The following is a 19,358-nucleotide window of genomic DNA, read 5'->3' as shown; positions in this document are numbered from 1 at the left end:
TTTACCTCTTTGAGGGTCAAAAATATTCTTATTTTAGGTATGTCTTCAAATTATTTTATATTTTAGCTTCATGGATATGATTTATATCCCAGTGACTAATTTTATTGCTGCCTTTCTCAGTAATAAGTATCTTGATGTGCTTTGTTGAGAAATTATTTTTTTCCCCTTTCTCATCATTCTTTCCTCATCATTTAGATCCATTAGTCCAGTATATATGTGTGTGTTTAATCAAGGTAGGAGAATCCTGGATGTGTTTATAAGCTGAGGGAAAGAGCTAAAGGAAGAAATTGAAAGCTTATGCATCAGAGATACAACAGGGAATGAGAGGATCTGGTCTGACCTGAGTTCCAGAGATAAGTCGTCACAGTATGAATAGACAAGAAGATGACTCTCTGAGACCTAGGTGAACTATAGGGAATAACATAGCTTTGTAGATTTCAAGTCTGCCTGGGAAGCTTTACAAGCTCATGCCTGTGGCTTCCCACTTCTCTGTGAAATGTGAATCAAGACAATTTTCTGGGAGTCAGGTGATGGAAAAGCTTGAGGAGTACAGATGAGGTTTGTGGGCACTGGCATTGAATTTAAGTGGCTTGCCACAGTTTCTTCATCTAGGAACTCTAGGAATTAAACTGAATAATTGCTAGTGTCCCTGGCAATTCTGAAATTCAGTGACTCTACATTAAGTTCCATTTGTCAATAGTCTCTATTTCCTTATTACCCACTTCCTCTTCTTGTTGGATGGTATAGCCACTTCCTATCCAATTTAATCTCCAAAATAAAATTTTGTGACAATACTGCTTCCATGTGAAGTTGATGAAAGCAACCAAATAGTTTTTTAATGTTATTAAAATACACTATATTGAAGGATTTTTATTTATTGTGATGAAATTTCATCCAATACCATCTATAAATACAGGCTGACATATGCCTTCATAGTTCTTATAGATTTCAGTTCAATTTCAGAAATATTTTTAAACTATCCAACCATGAGAACTCAGGAGAAAATATGAATTCTCTGGATTGAATTAAAGTCAATGAATGGCTCATATGACTTGTCTCATAAAAAATCCAGTGTATACTCAAGTAGTAGGTCATTTAAGCATCCTTTGTCTCATAATTTAAAACCTAGTTTGAAATAACTTAGGAATTACAGACACTTATTTTGCTATTATAAACGGAAGTACTAAATTCAATGTAAGTAGACATCTGACAATGAATTCACTGGGGCAGACATTTACCAAGGTCAAGAATGGCTATCTAAATGGATAGAACTGGAGACTATCATGCTAAGTAAAATAAGCCAATCCCCCAAAACCAAAGGCTGAAAGCTTTCTCTGATAGGCAGATGCTGACTCACAATAGGTGTGTGCTGGGTTTTAATGGATTGGACAGGTGGAGTGGGGGCGGCATGGGAATAGGAAAGACAGTAGAGTGAATTGGACATAACTTTCCTGTGTTCATTTGTGAATATACAACCAGTGTAACTCCACATCATGTCCAACCACAAGAATGGGAAGTTATACTCCATGTATGTATAATATGAAGAATACACTCTACAGTCGTGTATAACTAAAAAGAACAAAAACAACAAAAAAAGAATCGCTGCCTATTGTTTCTAATTGGCTTTCTGCATTGGTTGATTTTTATATAACCAACTTTATGCTATCTGCTTTGGCAAGACAAAAATAAAAATTCAAAAGACTGGACATAATCCCAAAATACATACTTAAACCATTGTTTTTAAAGGTTTTAATTACTAAACTTTTGTCAAATAAGTTGCACTAAATTTCTTCCTATTTTCTAATGGGAATGCTAATCAAAACTAAAATAACTAAAAAAGTAGTCAGCAAGAGGAAGGAAGTGAAACAGGGTTACCAGATCTGTTTTCTATTACAGCAGTAGCTTTCTCTCTCTCTCTCTCTCTCTCTCTCTCTCTCTCTCTCTCTCTCTCTCTCTCTTTGTAATTCATGTAAGACTGTTAGCAATTTCATTTCTAAATAACAAATCATTCTGTGATTTTTTGGCTACCAGAAGCCAGTATCTAATTTGTGAGGCTTAAAGTTTTTGTAACAAAACTTTAGCAATATACTACTCATAGAGTAGACCTACACTTAGAGACTTAAGAGTGTTCATTCCTAACAAGCTCCATAGCAATGGAAATTCACTATGGTTGGCTGACTACACTTTTGGAAGGATTTGGAGCAGAGGTTCCCAACCTTGTCTTCTACCTGGGAAGAAACTTCAAAAAAATACTGATGCTTGCATCTCCTCCTCAGAGATTCTCATTTTATAAGCTTGGATCTCAGCTATGCCATCAGGATTTTTATAAACTTCCTGTGTTAGCCTCAGAGGAAGCTAGGTGAAGAGCATTACAGGAACTCTTTATACTATCTTTACAACTTTTCTGAAAATCTCAAATCAGTTCAAAATAAAATGCTCATTAAAAAAATCTTCCCAATCAATTTTAATGCAAACCACTGTTTTGGGGCATGGAGCAATCTGATTTTGAGTTCAAAGACCTGGGTTAGGACCTGAGCTCTGTCTATACAAGTCCACTGATCTTCAGAGGGGAATAAATGACTGATGCATGCTTCAAAATAGTTTTAGTTTCTTTAAATCCCTTGACTTATACCTTAGGTTCAAAATATTTGTATGAGTATCTCACTGAACTGTATTTTAAAGCCTTTTCCTCACTGAAGTTAGCTGATTGGTTACAGGTCAGTTCCCAGCCTGTATGACTTTTTCAAGGTTCAAGACCAACTAAACAACATAATGAGGCTGGCTGCCCACGTGAAACCATCCTAAACGACAGACTAAACTGCCCCTCGAATTCCCCCAAATCCCAAACAGCTCATTTCTTAAATAAAATTTAAAATAATACATACTGCTTTGATTAAATGTTAATTAAGTAATACATGCTTTAATTAAATAATACATACTGTTGGAATTAAACTGAAAAAATATAAATTATAATTCCCTTACAAGGCAGTCCTAATGGAACCACCCAGCTATCCCACTCCTCGGTTTATACCCTAAGGGCTTAAAAACAGCATACTACAGTGATGCAGCCACATCAATGTTTATAGCAGCTCAACTCACAATAGCTAAAATGGAACCAACCTAGATGCCCTTCAGTAGATGAATGGATAAAGAAACTGTGAGATATATATATATATATATGAATGATAGAATATTAACCCAGCCTAAAGGAAGAATGACATTATGACATTTGCCAGTAAATGGATGGAACTGTAAACTGTCATGCTAAGTGAAATAAGCCAATTCCCCAAAAACCAAAGGCCAAATGTTCTTTATGATATGCAGATGCTAACACACAATAAGGAGAGGGAGGGAAAAATTGAAGTTCATTAGATTAGACAAAGGGGAATGAAGGCAAGCAAGGGGGATGGAAATAGGAAAGATAGTAGAATAAATCAGACAAAACTTTCCTATGTTGATATGTGAAAACACTTCAGTGAATCTCCACAACATGTACAACCACAAGAATGGGAAGTTAGGGCTGGGGTTGTAGCTCAGTAGTACAGTACTTGCCTAGCATGTGTGAGGCACTGGGTTCAATTCTCAGCACCACATAATAATAAATAAAGGCCTATTGATATGGAAATATATATATAAATGCCAAGTGGAAGGAGCTGGGTTTGGGGGTATGCAGCTGGGTGCCCATCCCAGCTCTGAGCTGTCAGGCCATCTGCAAAAATTGGTAAGAGAGGACGGCAGCTTCTTTCCTCGAAGAGCTGCAAAAAAGCTTTTCCTGGGCCATTCCAGGTTCACTTGATTAAGAACCTCTGGTTCCAGACATGGAAAAGGAGATCAGCTTTGCTTAATTTGTCGTTGGAACTCTTGAGCAACGGGTATTAGACTGTTTCCAAGGCTTTAAAAACTTCAGATGCTATTTTCTTTGTGAAAACTTCCAGAAGTTTGATGATAAGGGGGTTTGGTGAGTAGAATTTGTATATTTGGAATATCCAGGAGCTTTGGCGTGAGTTATGGAGAAAACACATTGCACACGACTTTCCCTAAATTTGCTTAAGAATTTAGAAGAGCTGCCTGGGGCCCAGTTGTCTTGTTACCGTGATCAGCAATTTCCCTTTGCAGCGGGTTTGGGGAAGTGGATCATATTGCAATACAAATAGTTCCGTGTTCCTTCCACCTCTTAGCAATTTCTTGGGTTTCACCGGAAGAGCATTTTGCATTTCATCTCTATCTTGATGGCTAAGGTTTAGCCAAAACCACCACATTTCTCCTGTTTTCGGGTCCAAGTTGTACTGTCCCGCTGTGCCCCAAGCTGTCCTCCACAGATGTTCTCCCTCTTCCACCTGTCAAGGAACCTGTCCAGGTCTTGCCCAACCTGCAAGTGTAAGTTGACTTTGCCTCTCATAGCTCTCAAGGAAACTCATATTCACCCCAAGGAAGCTTTACCTAATATTATATAATCCACTCTTATGTCTGGACAGGTTATTTGAGAGGAGCGAGCATAGATTTGAATCGTTGAAGACTAGCTTTGAATGGTATAACACTCTAGAAAATGTGTTGGCAGTTTCTTATAAAAATAAGCATATGCTCATCATATGACTAGCAGCCCTACTCCTGGGAATTTACCTTTGATAAATGAAGCCTATGTTTACATACATACAAAAAGAAATATACACAAATGTTTATAGTTGCTTTATCTGTAGTAGCCAAACAAACAAAACAAAACAAAAACAAAGAATCTGGAAACAACTCATGTATGAATGGACTACTACTCAGCAATAAAAAAGAATAAACTATTGGTTACAGTTGTTGTTACACAAATCTGTATATGTGTTAAGATTCATAGAACTTCACACCAAGAAGGAAGTAAATTTTTCAATATATGAAGCAAAAAAAAAACCCTCACTTTTAAACTTTGTGTTTTGTTATTAGGGTCTGGCTTTACCTAGAATAGGTGGTGCTTGATGGTGTGGGGCATACCAACTGGGGGTAGGGAGGAAAATGTGCACTTGCTAATAACTATTGCTGCGGCTATGGCTGCTGTGGCTGATCACATGCAACCTGCCAAGGGCTTGGTCCTGCATCTTTGAAATCCAGAAACCTGGTCATCTGGGGGTGGATAGGGGTTTATTTCAGGGGCTTCATGCTACTGATGGCTCCTTTATTTATGCAGTTTCATATTTAAAAGCATATGTGAGAATACAGATTGTTTATTTATACTAAGTAAAGGAACTACAAATATAGGAACTCTGTGTGTGTGTGTTTGTGTTTGTGTGAATTTGTGCTTGTGCATACTTCTCTGGATATTTTAGGGAGATGCTAGGGGACTAAGATGCCTCCAATTTGATGAAGATCATTGGTAGTTTTCTCCCCATCCAAATCATTTACATTTGAGGACATGTCAATATCCCTTTTATATATTTTAAATCTGTGCTCTACTCAAATGACTCTGTACCATTTGACATAGCTGTGTTTAAGAAATGAGGGGGTAGATGAGTGTGGAATAGGCCTGAGTGGCAAGATAGCTCTAGATCTTTTAAAAGTATGCTCTGAATAACCCCAAGAGTATAGATCCTGGGATATGTTATAGTCCCTGTATCACTGATCTCAATGATCAAGGGTCCAATGACTAAGAAAAAACTGAAAGCTTTCATGGTGATTAGGTTATTATTAAAAACAATTTCTCCCCTCCTTCTACCCTCTGTGGAAGGAATATATTTTCTAGCTTTATTGATGTTGGGTTATGTCACCTACTTTGACCAATGGGACATTCATTATAAGACATGATACAGGCTCAAAGCTTACATATGATCTCACAGTTCTCCTTGACATTTGCCATCACCACAAGGACATGCTCCTGCTAGCCCAGTGACTGAAAGAAAACAAGAGCCATGTGGGGCAGACCCACACTTTACCTGTGGCTTGATCCTTGATCCTCTGACTCGCAGCTGACTCATAAAGACATAGAATAAATTATTGATGTTTTAAGCCACTGAAAATCGTACTGATTTGTTACACGGCACAATTATGGCAATAGTTAACTGCTACAGCTCTATTTTAGTCAAGATGTAGCATAATCCATTGGATGGGAGGAGGATCTTCATGCAAAACTCAATTGTCCTTTCTAAGGCAGCCCATCTAGCCATGGTCAGTCAACCCAGAATGTCCCCTTTCACATTTCTTCCTAAAGACCTAGTGTTCAACATCAACATCCACTGATCACCTTCTCTTCATTATCGGCATCCTTTGCACAATGATGCCCAATGATCCCCAATCTTACTGTGACAATGCAGTTCTGAACTAAACACACCTTTGCAAAGGCTACTTTTATTTTTTTTCATTCCACTCTGTTCTCTCTGTGTGTGTATAGAATCTTAAATTTAGGGTACTCATTCAATCAAAATTACACCTTTTTTAACTCTATCCACAAAGGAACAGTAAGTAACAGCAAAATATTTCTCATAGGGACATTTGCTGTGCCATTTCCTCTATCCACAAACAATTTTAGCCAAATCCAGATTTCAGGAAAGGAATACTTAGTATTTAGTAATACTCAGTAAATGACAAAAAAAAATTCCTCTATAAAATGTATATCATTACTTAAAGTTTCAGGCATTAAAATTATCCTCCCCACAGGCCAAGATGAATTCTCTGGCTATTAGTAAGACATGCAAACATTTAAGACATCTTTATTTTATAAAAATACCATTTTCATTCATGTGCCTGGCACATGGGAGACATTCCACACGTTTGCTGAACTAAATGTACAGCTTTTCTTTTCCCAAGGAGGAGCCTGCTGAGCAACAGAAATAAACCTGCCTTCTTTCAGCAAACTTTCCCATCTCCAGTGAAGTTGTTCCAAGCATGGAAACCAGATTTTTTTAAGCAAAGCCAAGGGTCTTCCATTCAAGGAGGTATGATGGAAATCAGTGAATTTTGACTTTCTATTGTCTCCTCCTGCCCTTCCCAAGCTGTCTCAATACAATTCATTCTTCATCATTTCTATAAGCTTGGGGATGCTTTCAACACTCTAGAGACAAAGATAAATTCCTGGAAGCATTTAAAAAGACTCAAGTTCTGTGTGATCATCATTAATATGTTCACCAAATATTTTTACCTTTCTACCTTCAGAATACAAGGTGGGACTGCATTTCCTGGTCCCTTGTGGCTAGGTGGGCCAGTCGATCTAAAGGCAGTGACCAGGAATGATGTATAACATTTCTAGGTCAGAGAATTTAACTGTGCTCTTTCCCTCTGTCATGGTGGTTTATAATATTCTAGATGTGGATACTCAGCTAGCTGCTTCCCAATATGGAGTTGACATTAAATGAACCAGAATAGTGATATGGTATGAGCAACAAATTATTTATAAGCCACCAAAATTCTGAGGGTTTTTGTTATCATAGCATATCCTGGCCTAGCCTGATTCATAAAGTATCTGACCAGAGTATTTTGCCATAATTTACTATGTTGTCACTATCCACCTAATATTTACATAGGGCTTCAGAGGTAGCCCTTTTAAGGTTCTCAGGGATGAAGGAAAGCATCAAGGTATTTAAATTTTGTCCAGACCTGCTATGTGGCCAGAGCTGCTTTGCCCATCTCTCTTTCTGTAACCACCAGGCTGGATTAATGGGCTAAGGTGATTTCCTTCCATAACTTTGGCTACTAGAAACAAACACCTTATAGGATAGCTTGTGGCTGGAAGGACCTGGAAGACTCTTTGATACAGTCACCCAAGCTCTAACCTATCTCCATGGGAAAATAGGAGAGAGTAAATATTCTGCCTTAGGAGGAAAAATGCTTTAGAATTTAAAATCAATTCACAAAATCAGACAAATTATGATAAGAGTAGATGTTAGAGACTATTTAATATAATAGTTCACATACTGGATATCTCAAAATCCCACAAGCCTAGTTTATCAGTCATTTACAGTTGTATACCATGAAGAAAATAGAACAATGCAAATATATAGAGAACTGCTGGCAATCTATGATCCATGAGTTGACTTCAACCTGAAGCCTGTTTTTGTATATTCTATTAGCTTAGAATGTTTTTTTTTCATTTTTAAATGCTTGAAACAGATTAAAAGAATATTTCATGATACATGAAAATTACATAAAATTCAAATTTAAGTGTCCATAAAGTTTTATTGAAACAGTCACACCCTGCATAATCTTCCCACACTATTTCTACAACCTGAATATCTGTACTTCTAGCCTCTGCTTACCTTTCTCCAGCCACACTGTTCCCCTGACTAATACCCAATCTCTCATCAAGTCGATTCCCTGCTCCTACCATGGTTACTGCACTGATAGTAACCTCTTCCTCCTTCCTATGAAAATGAAACTGAATCAGAGAATTCTCCCTGCTCCCCAGCATTCTGTGTCCCCGCTTCTTACTTGATTCTGTTGATGGCAATTATCATCCCTGACATGTTAGAGATTTGCATATTGTCTCCTTCCATCAACTACATTTGGAATACAAGTTCCAAAAGAGCTAAAACACTGTTTTGTTTCCTGCTGCACCCCACCCCCTAGATCAATGCCTAGATATAGCAGGTGTTCAATAAATTCTTAATGAAAAACTTAATAAAGAAATTACCAAAAAAAAAATTAAAATACGAAAGAAATTACCAAACACTGGAAAGTTCTAATGAGAAAGGAGATTCTTTTTTTTTTTTCTTTTGGTGCTGGGGATCAAACCCAGGGCCTTGTGCATGTGAGGCAGGCACTCTACCAACTGAGGTACATCCCCAGCCCTAAGAAGGGAGATTTTCTACAAAAGACATCTCGAGTAGCCAAGGCTTTCATGATGAAGGAGGTGGGGTGGGGCACTCAGAGTGCCTTTGCTTAATAATGCTGTAGTGTCTTGGTAAGAACTGGAAGAAACAAGACAAAAAGAAAAGTGGACTCACCTCCATAAAAGCAATCTAAGAACAAATGTTTCATCTTACCTGTCTTATCTGATCTCAGTCTTATCCCCAATTACATATTATTCCCACCTTCTGCTCATCTCATGTAGTAAGAAAAAGTTGGACTTAGAAATATGCTCAGAAACAATTTTACTGTCATTTCTACCCCTATTTCTCTAGCACCTTTATCCAATTATGGTAATAAATGTGTCTAGGGGCTCCAGACCTGTTTACCTTGAGTTTTGCAGGAAATCATATCCTCATTCCAGAAAATTTCTTTGTAAGGGGTTTATAGTAAAAATTTATCTACAGGTCTCAATCAGGATTTAAAAGTTATAAATGTATCATTCAAGATGTATGATACAAGGAGCTCTATTGTATCCTGGATAGGGTACCAATAATATGCTACAGTGATATAAAAGCTTCAACCACCAGTTAGTTATAAGTGACTAACTAGGTTAAAACACATCTGTGCACAGAATATATGGACAGAAGATTTAAATACAAGATCATAAGTGAAGATTAATGAAAAATATTTCAGATGTTTTGTGCCAAGGATTATGTCTGAAAGAAAAGTCAAGAAGAACACAATGGGGCTGTTTTTCCAGCAAAAGTCAGTGGGCATGCCTATATATGACTTCATAAGTGCGAACAGGGTAGGGAATAGGAATAAATCTGCTTCCTGGAATTAAATAAGGAAGGTGCACCTCTGTCCTTTTTATTCAATTCACTTGACACAATTTCAGAAGGCAAGTGTCATGAAGGTGATGAAGTCTGTGAACCCCATGGCATCTCATAAAAGTTCGAGGTCTCCCATATTCCTGTGGGTCTTGGACTTATTCCAGACTTACAAAGAATTTGAATGCCTCCAACATCCAGCAATATTCTTCTTCCAGTAGATTAAAAAAAAAAAGTAGTAGACCCAACAGCTTGAGAGGCTGAGGCAGGAGGATCACAAGTTCAAAGCCAGTCTCAGCAATTTAGCAAGGCCCTAAGCAACTTAGCGAGATCCTGTCTCGGAATAAAATACAAAAAGGGCTGGGGATGTGGCTCAGTGGTTAAGGACACCTGGGTTCCATCCCCAGTATCCCCCCACCAAAAAAATAAAGTAGTATGGAGAAAAGATAAAGAAACAAATTTGACAGAAAGGGGTTCTGAAAGCCTACCATGACTTTGTTGCTACAATGATTCATCTTTTTTTTTTATTGTTGGTTGTTCAAAACATTACATAGTTCTTGATATATCATATTTCACACTTTGATTCAAGTGGGTTATGAACTCCCATTTTTACCCCGTATACAGATTGCAGAATCACCTCAGTTACACATCCATTGATTTACATATTGCCATACTAGTGTCTGTTGTATTCTGCTGCCTTTCCTATCCTCTACTATCCCCCCTCCCCTCCCCTCCCCTCTTCTCTCTCTACCCCCTCTACTGTCATTCATTTCTCCCCCTTGTATTATTTTTCCCTTTCCCCTCACTTCCTCTTGTATGTAATTTTGTATAACCCTGAGGGTCTCCTTCCATTTCCATGCAATTTCCCTTCTCTCTCCCTTTCCCTCCCACCTCTCATCCCTGTTTAATGTTAATCTTCTTCTCATGCTCTTCGTCCCTACTCTGTTCTTAGTTACTCTCCTTATATCAAAGAAGACATTTGGCATTTGTTTTTTAGGGATTGGCTAGCTTCACTTAGCATAATCTGCTCTAATGCCATCCATTTCCCTGCAAATGCTATGATTTTGTCATTTTTTAATGCAGAGTAATACTCCATTGTGTATAAATGCCACATATTTTTTTTTATCCATTCGTCTATTGAAGGGCATCTAGGTTGGTTCCACAGTCTTGCTATTGTGAATTGTGCTGCTATGAACATCGATGTAGCAGTGTCCCTGTAGCATGCTCTTTTTAGGTCTTTAGGGAATAGACTGAGAAGGGGAATAGCTGGGTCAAATGGTGGTTCCATTCCCAGCTTTCCAAGAAATCTCCATACTGCTTTCCAAATTGGCTGCACCAATTTGCAGTCCCACCAGCAATGTACAAGTGTACCCTTTTCCCCACATCCTCGCCAGCACTTGTTGCTGTTTGACTTCATAATGGCTGCCAATCTTACTGGAGTGAGATGGTATCTTAGGGTGGTTTTGATTTGCATTTCTCTGACTGCTAGAGATGGTGAGCATTTTTTCATGTACTTGTTGATTGATTGTATGTCCTCCTCTGAGAAGTGTCTGTTCAGGTCCTTGGCCCATTTGTTGATTGGGTTATTTGTTCTCTTATTGTCTAATTTTTTGAGTTCTTTGTATACTCTGGATATTAGGGCTCTATCTGAAGTGTGAGGAGTAAAGATTTGTTCCCAGGATGTAGGCTCTTCATTGATGATATCAAAAAGATTTACAGGTAGCTTCCCCTAGTGTCTTAAGGAAAACCCCACATTCCTGGTAATGAGAATTGTTTATTAGATCAGCTAGAAATAGTGCTAGTCAGAACACCAATGTGAATGGCAGGACAGTGAGATTGCTGGTACTTATTTACTACATGTCCAGAGCATCTACAATATTGTACTTTGAGCTGTCACATTATAGATGTGAGTCTATGCAGATGCAGCTCCCTGGAATTGTGAAGTGCACACCCAGAGCAACTGTATATGATTGTTCCAACTGTCTTTTAAAAACCTTGGGAAAATAGAAACAGAAATAAATCCCACATTTAGGCTGTAATATAATTATGTTAGACAACCAACAAGAGGTTTTTCTTATTTTTAGAAGAAAATGTGTTTTTCTTGGACTGAGAAATTTAATAGCTAAGTTATACATGCAATGGATTCAAATTGAGATTTTCAAACAGATTTGCCTCAGTTCACATGTTCCATGCATTACTGAACCCAAACAGCTATCCTTCAGAGTACAAGTGGCAAGACTAATGAAATTAGTATGCCTTACCTTCAAGTGGCATTATATACAAGTGTCCAGGGTACTAGTAGCTGTTTACATGGTTGCTATAAAAAAAGTTGCTCACATACTAACAGAACTATAGGGGAGGGCTGGGTGTGATATGGCACATGACTGTAATCCCGTTGGCCAGGAGGCTGAGACAGGAGGATCACGAGTTCAAAGCCAACCCCAGAAATGGTGAGGTGCTTAAAATACAAAATAGGGCTGGGGATGTGCCTCAGTGGTTGAGTGTTCCTGAGTTCAATCCCCAGCACCCTTCCACAAAAAAAAAAAAAAAAAGAACTATAGGGTAGGCGCCTGGCATGGTGGCACATGCCTGTAATCCCAGTGGTTTAGGAGGCTGAGGCAGGAGGATCGTGAGTTCAAAGCCAGACTCAGTAACTTAGTGAGGCCCTAAGCAACTCAGCAAGACCCTGTCTCTAAATAAAATATTAAAAAGGGCTGGGAATATGGTTCAGTGGTTGAGTGCCTCTGGGTTTAATCCCCACCAGGTTAAAAAAAAAAAAAAAAAAAAAGAACTGTAGGGCAGGCAATGCCAGTCTAAGCTGAAACAATATCCAAAGCTAGAAAGTTGGGACCAGGCTAAGGAATGGGGGACAACCTAGGGACAAATTTGAAGATAGAGGGGAGGATGGAAAGAAGAATGTGCTATGAAAATTTCTTATAATAAATGAAACATTTTTATCTCTAAAGGCAAAAAAAAATAATACTTGAATGCCAGTATCATAAACCATTACCATCCTGAACATGCTTCCATATTAAATTTTAATTTAAACCAGAAAAACATTAATGGTTTTTTAAAAATAATTTTTAGCTGTAGATAAATACAATACTTTTATTTATTTTATGTGGTACTGAGGATTGAACGCAGTGCCTCAAACATGTGAGGCAAGCTCTCTACCACTGAGCCATAACTTCAGCCCACAAGAACATTAATGTTAAGAAACAGTTTTTAGAATCTTTCTTAAGAAAAAGTTGGGGGGCTGGGGATGTGGCTCAAGCGGTAGCACACTCGCCTGGCATGCGTGCAGCCCGGGTTCGATCCTCAGCACCACATACAAACAAAGATGTTGTGTCCGCCGAAAACTAAAATAAATAAATATTTAAAAAATAAATAAATAAATAAATAAATAAAAGAAAAAGTTGGAGGGAGGAAAAAAACTGTAAATCAATATGATATACAACATTATCCCCTACCACTTAGGCACATCTATTTCAAAACTTCTGTTTAATTATAGGTAACTCTTTCCTTCATATCAAAAACAATTTTATTTATGTAGGGGTTGGGTAGATATAAGCTCAGTATATATTGCTTCAGTTTTTAAAGGAAATTCTGATACGTAAGAGAAAAATGTTGCATAGTAAGCAAGTGTGCTGAATTTGCCATGTGTAAGAACATGTTTTCTGTCACATGCAAGCTTAGCAATTTTCATCTACTGCCCCATTATACACATTTATATGTTAACAGTAAATTCAAAACATTTAAAACTTCATTGTTCCCAGGACATGTAGAAAATTCTAGTGTTTATGTTCTTTAAAAGAACTGAATGACCTAAAGAATACTACTTATTTCTAACAATTCAGTCTTCTTTCTTGTACCACCAAATTAACTGATGCGTTAAAAGTAAACTGGAAACATTTGAAAATATAGCGAGCCCACCACATCTACAGGATTCCTGCGTTTTGTGGACTTACAAACAAGCTGGATAGTCTGAAAAGTTTTACTTCCTTCAAATAAATCAGACTTTTTGTCTCTGTTACCTATGCACAAAATTGGGTTCCCAGCCAGGCGCAGTGGCACATGCCTGTAATCCCAGTGACTCCGGAAGTAAGGCCCAAGCAATTTAGCAAGACCCTGTCTCTAAATTTAAAAAAAGGCGGGGTGGGGGGGTGGGGGTGCTGGGGATGTATGGCTCAGTGGATAAGCACCTCTGGGTTCAATTCCTGGTACCAATAAAACCAATCCAACTTAAAATAATCACAACAAAATAAACCGGATTCCCTTTCACCTACAATCTGGTGCTGAGATCCAACAAGGCTGATGGCAGTAAAGTAGAGCTCGGGACTGGGATTTCTCCCATGTGCATTTCAAATCTGAAAAGTTACAAAGCTGCTAGACAAGTTGACTCCCACTCTGGTGTTGCTTGACCTTTTGCTTTATTATCAACCCCCAGGGTACCCTATTTACTGATGTCAACCAGGAGCCTTTTTAGACATTTTCCCATTGAAATTTTAATACAGATATACTATAAATCTTTTTTTTGAACGATACGTATATTTGTGCTTTATATTCAAAATTTTCACACACCCTTCTATGAACCATTTTTCGCCTGTTGGGGGCGATATCATCCCTGTTGAAAATGTAGGTTGTGAAATAAAAGCTATATAAACTCAAGCCCACATTTAATTGTCATTATCAACAATGGTTTAACACTCTTCAGTCAAAACAATTATATCTAAATCATTTTCAGAATACAAATCTTTAAAAATATATAATCTATGAAATACATAAAATTGAGTAAAACATTGTCCCAGCAGTCAGTAACACCCTGATTATTTTGTTTTTATTTTTTGCAATTTGTTGGACTCTACTTGATACTTTCTCATGGAACCCAAGACGTGATTACTATTGAATTCTGTACACATTTCAAAAAGGGAAAAACAAAAACAACCTTTGAGAAAACATTTTTTTCTGGATGGTGGCAATTGATAATTTGTAAAAGAAAATAGAAAACGCCCATAGAGAGTCTCATAATTTTCGATTTACAGAAGAAATAGACTAACTTTTGCTACTCACAAAATAAATGGCCCACAAATCTATGTGTGTCATAAGAACAAATTGGTGCTTGATAGACAATCGCTGTGCCATTTGCATATACAATTGGGAGAAACTTCTCCATCTGAAAAGATTTCAGACTACTCAAGTTCAATTACAACTCAAAAGAAAAAAAAAAAGCCAGCCCAAAACAAACAAACAAAAAAAAAACCAAACAAGAACTTCAGCATTTTTCAAATACTCATGGCAAGAAGCTTATTAAGCCCAAGAAACAGAATAATTACTAATAAACACAGGATATATCCTGTCCACTATAAAGAGTGCTCTGCATTTTTATATTGTTTCAAAAATAGTGAGGGCAAAGAAAGTCTTCTATATAAATCAGTAAAAATCTTCATCACATTATAAATCTGTATAAATCTTCATACCATTAAAAATTGAGCTCACCTACCTTCACTGGTCCATGTTCATTACCGAAGCCCTGCACCAGTTGCACATAAGACATTATGAAAATATTCACCACTGCCCACTCTCTGTACATTTTGAATATTTTAATATCCACTGATTACTACGCAGTTGACATCAGGCAGCTAGAGAAAAAATGGTTTCAAAAGGCATTCTCCAGAAGAAGTTCAAACCCCCAGAACCTCACATGGAAAAGCGATCAGTTGTGATCAAAATCCAATGAAATGACTTCAATTAGGCAAGGTCCTTTTTTTTTTTTTTCACAATCCTAGTGGGGGGGATTTATAAAAAAGTTTTAAAATGTTCTCATGCTCCAAAAATAATCAGGAGGTGATCATATCTCCAACCTGAAGTTAGAAAGCATTCTACATTCATTTCATGTCCAGCAAATTTTAAAAAAATTAAAAATCTCTCCACCCTAAGCCCTAGGTTCTAGTTGCTTTGTAGGGAGGTGGAGCAGCCTCCAAGGCTTGCAGCTACAGAAAGCTGGAACCCAACTCTGGATTAAAACTTTTTTTCACAACCTTCATGGAAGCTTGCAGAAGCATGTGTCTTAAATCTGACACAGATTTTGGCAGAAAATGCAGGGAAGTCTTGGCTGTAATCCTGTCCTGTTCCTACCAATAGCAGGGCAGTTTTAAAAACTGACTCCAATGCTCAGGGCTGCTGTTATTTTAAAGCAGACAACCTGTAACATGACACCTCAGCACATAGTCTTGATGGTTGTATTGCAATAGGATTGCTTAGGAAGGGACCTCAGATGTTTGTGCCTGCTGACAGTAACACAGAAACCAATCAAACAGGCTTCAAAAACCCACATGTGTACAAAAATAACAAAACACTGATACATACCGGCAAAAAGGCAAAACATAGACAAAAGGAATTTTGTAACAGAAGCTTAATAACTTAGGTCAAAATGAAGAACACTGATTTTTAAAGATGTAGCAATTAGGTTTATTTGCATGTGCCAGGAAATATCCTACATACATTGCCACAAAAACCATGTTATCACTTTAATGTGGAATTCTTTAGAAGCACTGGCTAAGTCAGTTTTGGAAACTGAATGCCTCAAATGGCTGGACACCACAAATGGCAAAATTCTAGGAAGCATCAAGACCTATTCTGGGCTCTTCACTAGTTTCCGATCTTTGATTTCCAGGTTTTAGCCCTTTCGAACCCATTTTTTGCATTTCTGAAATCAAGAATGGCCTCAGAAATTTCTTCATTTGTGTTCATCACAAATGGACCTAGGACAGAAAGAGACATTCAGAAAGTTATGGGTGGCGATATTTTTATCTATGTATTTGTGTAGTTTCTAATTTGAGATAAAATCTAAGTGTTTCTGAACAGCAAAAGTTTATTTTCCCAGAGGACTGTGTTACAGGTTTCCTACCTAGGATTGTATATGATCTCAGATTACTATAAAGATCAAACTTTAAATGAACAATTGCAATTGCATCTCACCCAGTCACTGAAGGTACCTCACCAGTAAGGACAATTTCTTTATTCAAAACATTCTTAGATTTGGTTCTCTATATATGCTTTACAACCATACTTTGTAGTTTTTATTTTTATAGCATTAAGTGACATCAAGAATGGCACCAATCTGATATGACAAACTGGCAAATCTGATCATAGTTTAGGTGCCTAAGCAGTATATTAGGCTATGTATGAATATGAAGGTTTTTAAAGCATTTTTGAAAATTAGCAGCATCTCATTGACAATAAACAGGAGATTACAAAATTTCCAAGTCAAGAAAGCATCATTTTTTTGACTCCCTAAGGGTCAGCAGATTATTTTCTGTGACATGCCAGAGAGCATATTATTTTAGATTCTGTGGGTCCACAGATGTCCATCTCAACTACCCAACTCTCACTGAAGCATAAAAAGGCAGCCACAGACAATATGAAAGTGACTACCTATGACTGTGTTCCAACAAAACATCATTTACGAAAACACACTGTGGACAAATTTGGGTCATGGATGATAGTTTGGTAATCTCTTTCTCGAATTCCTGGATCTGAAATCAGGTTTTGCTAAAAGTACACAAGTTCTCCCCTAATTTATCAGAAGGAAAAGTGTCTGTCTTGTCCCTTTTCTTCACACATTGTAGGGGTAATGGGGCACTGGAGTTATCTCAAGGCCCACTCTCATTTGGTAAAGGCAGTGTCTTGAAAGCAATTAACAGACTTGCCCTTTCTATATGTTTCTTCTACTAGCCTGCAGAGGCTCCTGGCATTCCTTTTCTGGAACTCTCTCCACTAAGGGTCTTCCTCTGGGAGACCCTGACTTATATATAATTTCATTACTTCAAAGGAAATAACACATTCAAATTTCTTAACCATTATTAGCATATCAACATAGATTTGGTGATCACTATAATTTAAAACTTGAAAATGAAGACACAGGATAATACACCTGACCGATGTTGAGTATCTTTGGGGAGATTATGGGAAATAGAATCCAATAGGAAGAGAAAATTCAGTAAAAGCCATCTACATTCATTCATTTGTTCTATCTATTAAGTATTTATTGAATACCCATTAAATGACAGACATTTTGCTAGAAGCTAGAGACACAGAGGTGAAAGGTGAATGACCTAGAATTTATCACATAGACATAAAAACAAAATAAAAAATCAAATTACAAAACAGTGTGATACATGGAATAATAAAAGTATGTAAAATCTACAGAATCCATATAGAAAGAGGAGGAGGAGGGAGCCAAGAAAGGATTCAGAGAAAGTGAGGTTCAGTTAAACAAAGAAGAATGGCACTGTCAGAACTATCATAATACTGGGGGAGTTCAGGATAGAGTCACAGTGCTGCAAGGCGGGAGTGAAGGGCAAAAATGAATGGGGATTTGAGATGCAGGAAGAGACCAGACACTTTTGGGCTTTGGAGGCCATCTATAGGAAGAAGTTTGGACATAATTATGTAGGTGATCAGAAAGGGTAAATAGGAAATAACATGATCTGATGTGTTGCTTCTAAAGGCAATTTTGGCATTGGGGTAGAGAAGCTGTCTGGCCTGGGAAGCTGAGTCCGTCAATGGTGGAGCTAAGGGTAATGACATACAGGATGCAGGAGGCTGTTGGTAGACAAGGAGTTTGGCTCTGTATATTTTGACACAGAGGTATTAGAGACAGTAAAATGGTTTCCCAACAGAGAGGTCTTTGGCACATTGTTGGGACTATGGATCTGGGGCTCATGACAGAAATTGCATCTGGAAGTGAAGGTTTGAACTGCATCAGGCAGAAAAGAATGAGAAAGACCTTATATACTGAATAAATAATAAATCCAAAAGAGGGCGGGTGCAGTGACGCACGCCTGTAATCTCAGCAGCTCAGGAGGCTGAGGCAGAAGAATCACCAATTCAAAGCCAGCCTCAGCAACTTAGAGAAGCACTAAGCAACTCAGTGAGACCCAGTCTGAAAATAAAATACAAAATAGGGCTGGGGATGGGGCTCAGTGGTTGAGTGTCCCTGAAGTCAATTCCCAGTACCAAAATAAATAAATAAGTCCAAAAGAGGACCTTGGAGAAGCCAACTTTTTAAAGGACACAGAAGAAAGGGACATGGAAACTGGAAAATTAGATCAGGCCAAGGACCGATTTCCTGCACATCATAATTTTCCTATAGTTTGTGCTTGTGGAGCACCACTATCATGTACAAGCTATTTTTCTGTAGTATGCTTCTGGGATTCAATTTTGACACTTTCTGGGGTATTCTGCCATGTCTCTCAATTTATAATGCTCACATAAATCAAACACCTGGAAATCTTACTAAAACTCCTATTTTGACAGGAGATCTGGGGTGGGGACTAGGATTCTGTATTTCTGATTATCTCCCAACTGATGATAATCCTGCTAATCCCTGGACCACACTTGGAGAAATGAGGCTCTGATACACAGGGAAACACTAGAAGCTTAGAGCCCTGCAAAGCCATGTTCTGGAAGCTTCTCTCCTCAGAGACTCGAGAAGAAAACAGAATCCAGAAAACATCTTGGTGACAAGAGGAGCAGGGTATTTATTAACTAATTCATGAAAACAGTACTAGTTCTCACATAGTCGAGAGACAGTGGTGGCTACCTTTAAACATTCTTAGGTAAAAGGAAAACTTAAATTCTGAGCTTTAGAAGCTAAATAAACAAAATAAGCAAACAAAATGCTTTGTTTCTTAGTAACTGATATTTTAAGAGACATACTATTTTGTTAGGTTGATCTGAGTTTGTATTTGTAGGCATACCTAGTATCCC

At 37.8% G+C, this 19,358-nt stretch overlaps 2 protein-coding genes across 4 annotated transcripts in view; both read right to left on the bottom strand.

Moving 5' to 3' along the window:
• Vegfd (vascular endothelial growth factor D) overlaps window positions 1-15,921 on the bottom strand; it is a 35,386-nt gene extending 19,465 nt beyond the window's left edge. Inside the window, exon 1 of the mRNA XM_046424303.2 lies at window positions 15,088-15,921. Coding sequence (XP_046280259.1) covers window positions 15,088-15,177 — 90 coding nt within the window. The 5' untranslated portion in view covers window positions 15,178-15,921. The remainder of the gene's footprint in view (window positions 1-15,087) is intronic.
• Window positions 15,922-16,031: 110 nt separating this feature from the next.
• Pir (pirin) overlaps window positions 16,032-19,358 on the bottom strand; it is a 99,813-nt gene continuing 96,486 nt past the window's right edge. For all 3 annotated transcript variants that reach the window (XM_046424306.2, XM_046424305.2, XM_046424304.2), the window contains one exon: window positions 16,032-16,348. In XM_046424306.2, coding sequence (XP_046280262.1) covers window positions 16,236-16,348 — 113 coding nt within the window. In that variant the 3' untranslated portion in view covers window positions 16,032-16,235. The remainder of the gene's footprint in view (window positions 16,349-19,358) is intronic.

The sequence above is a fragment of the Marmota monax genome, unplaced genomic scaffold (genome assembly GCF_021218885.2).
Source record: "Marmota monax isolate L192 unplaced genomic scaffold, Marmota_monax_Labrador192_F-V1.1 WCK01_AAM20220418_F8-fsc00089, whole genome shotgun sequence".
NCBI classification, from domain to species: Eukaryota; Metazoa; Chordata; class Mammalia; order Rodentia; family Sciuridae; genus Marmota; species Marmota monax.
The sequence above is the reverse complement of the archived record's forward strand: the minus strand, read 5'-3'. Positions and strand labels throughout refer to the sequence as shown.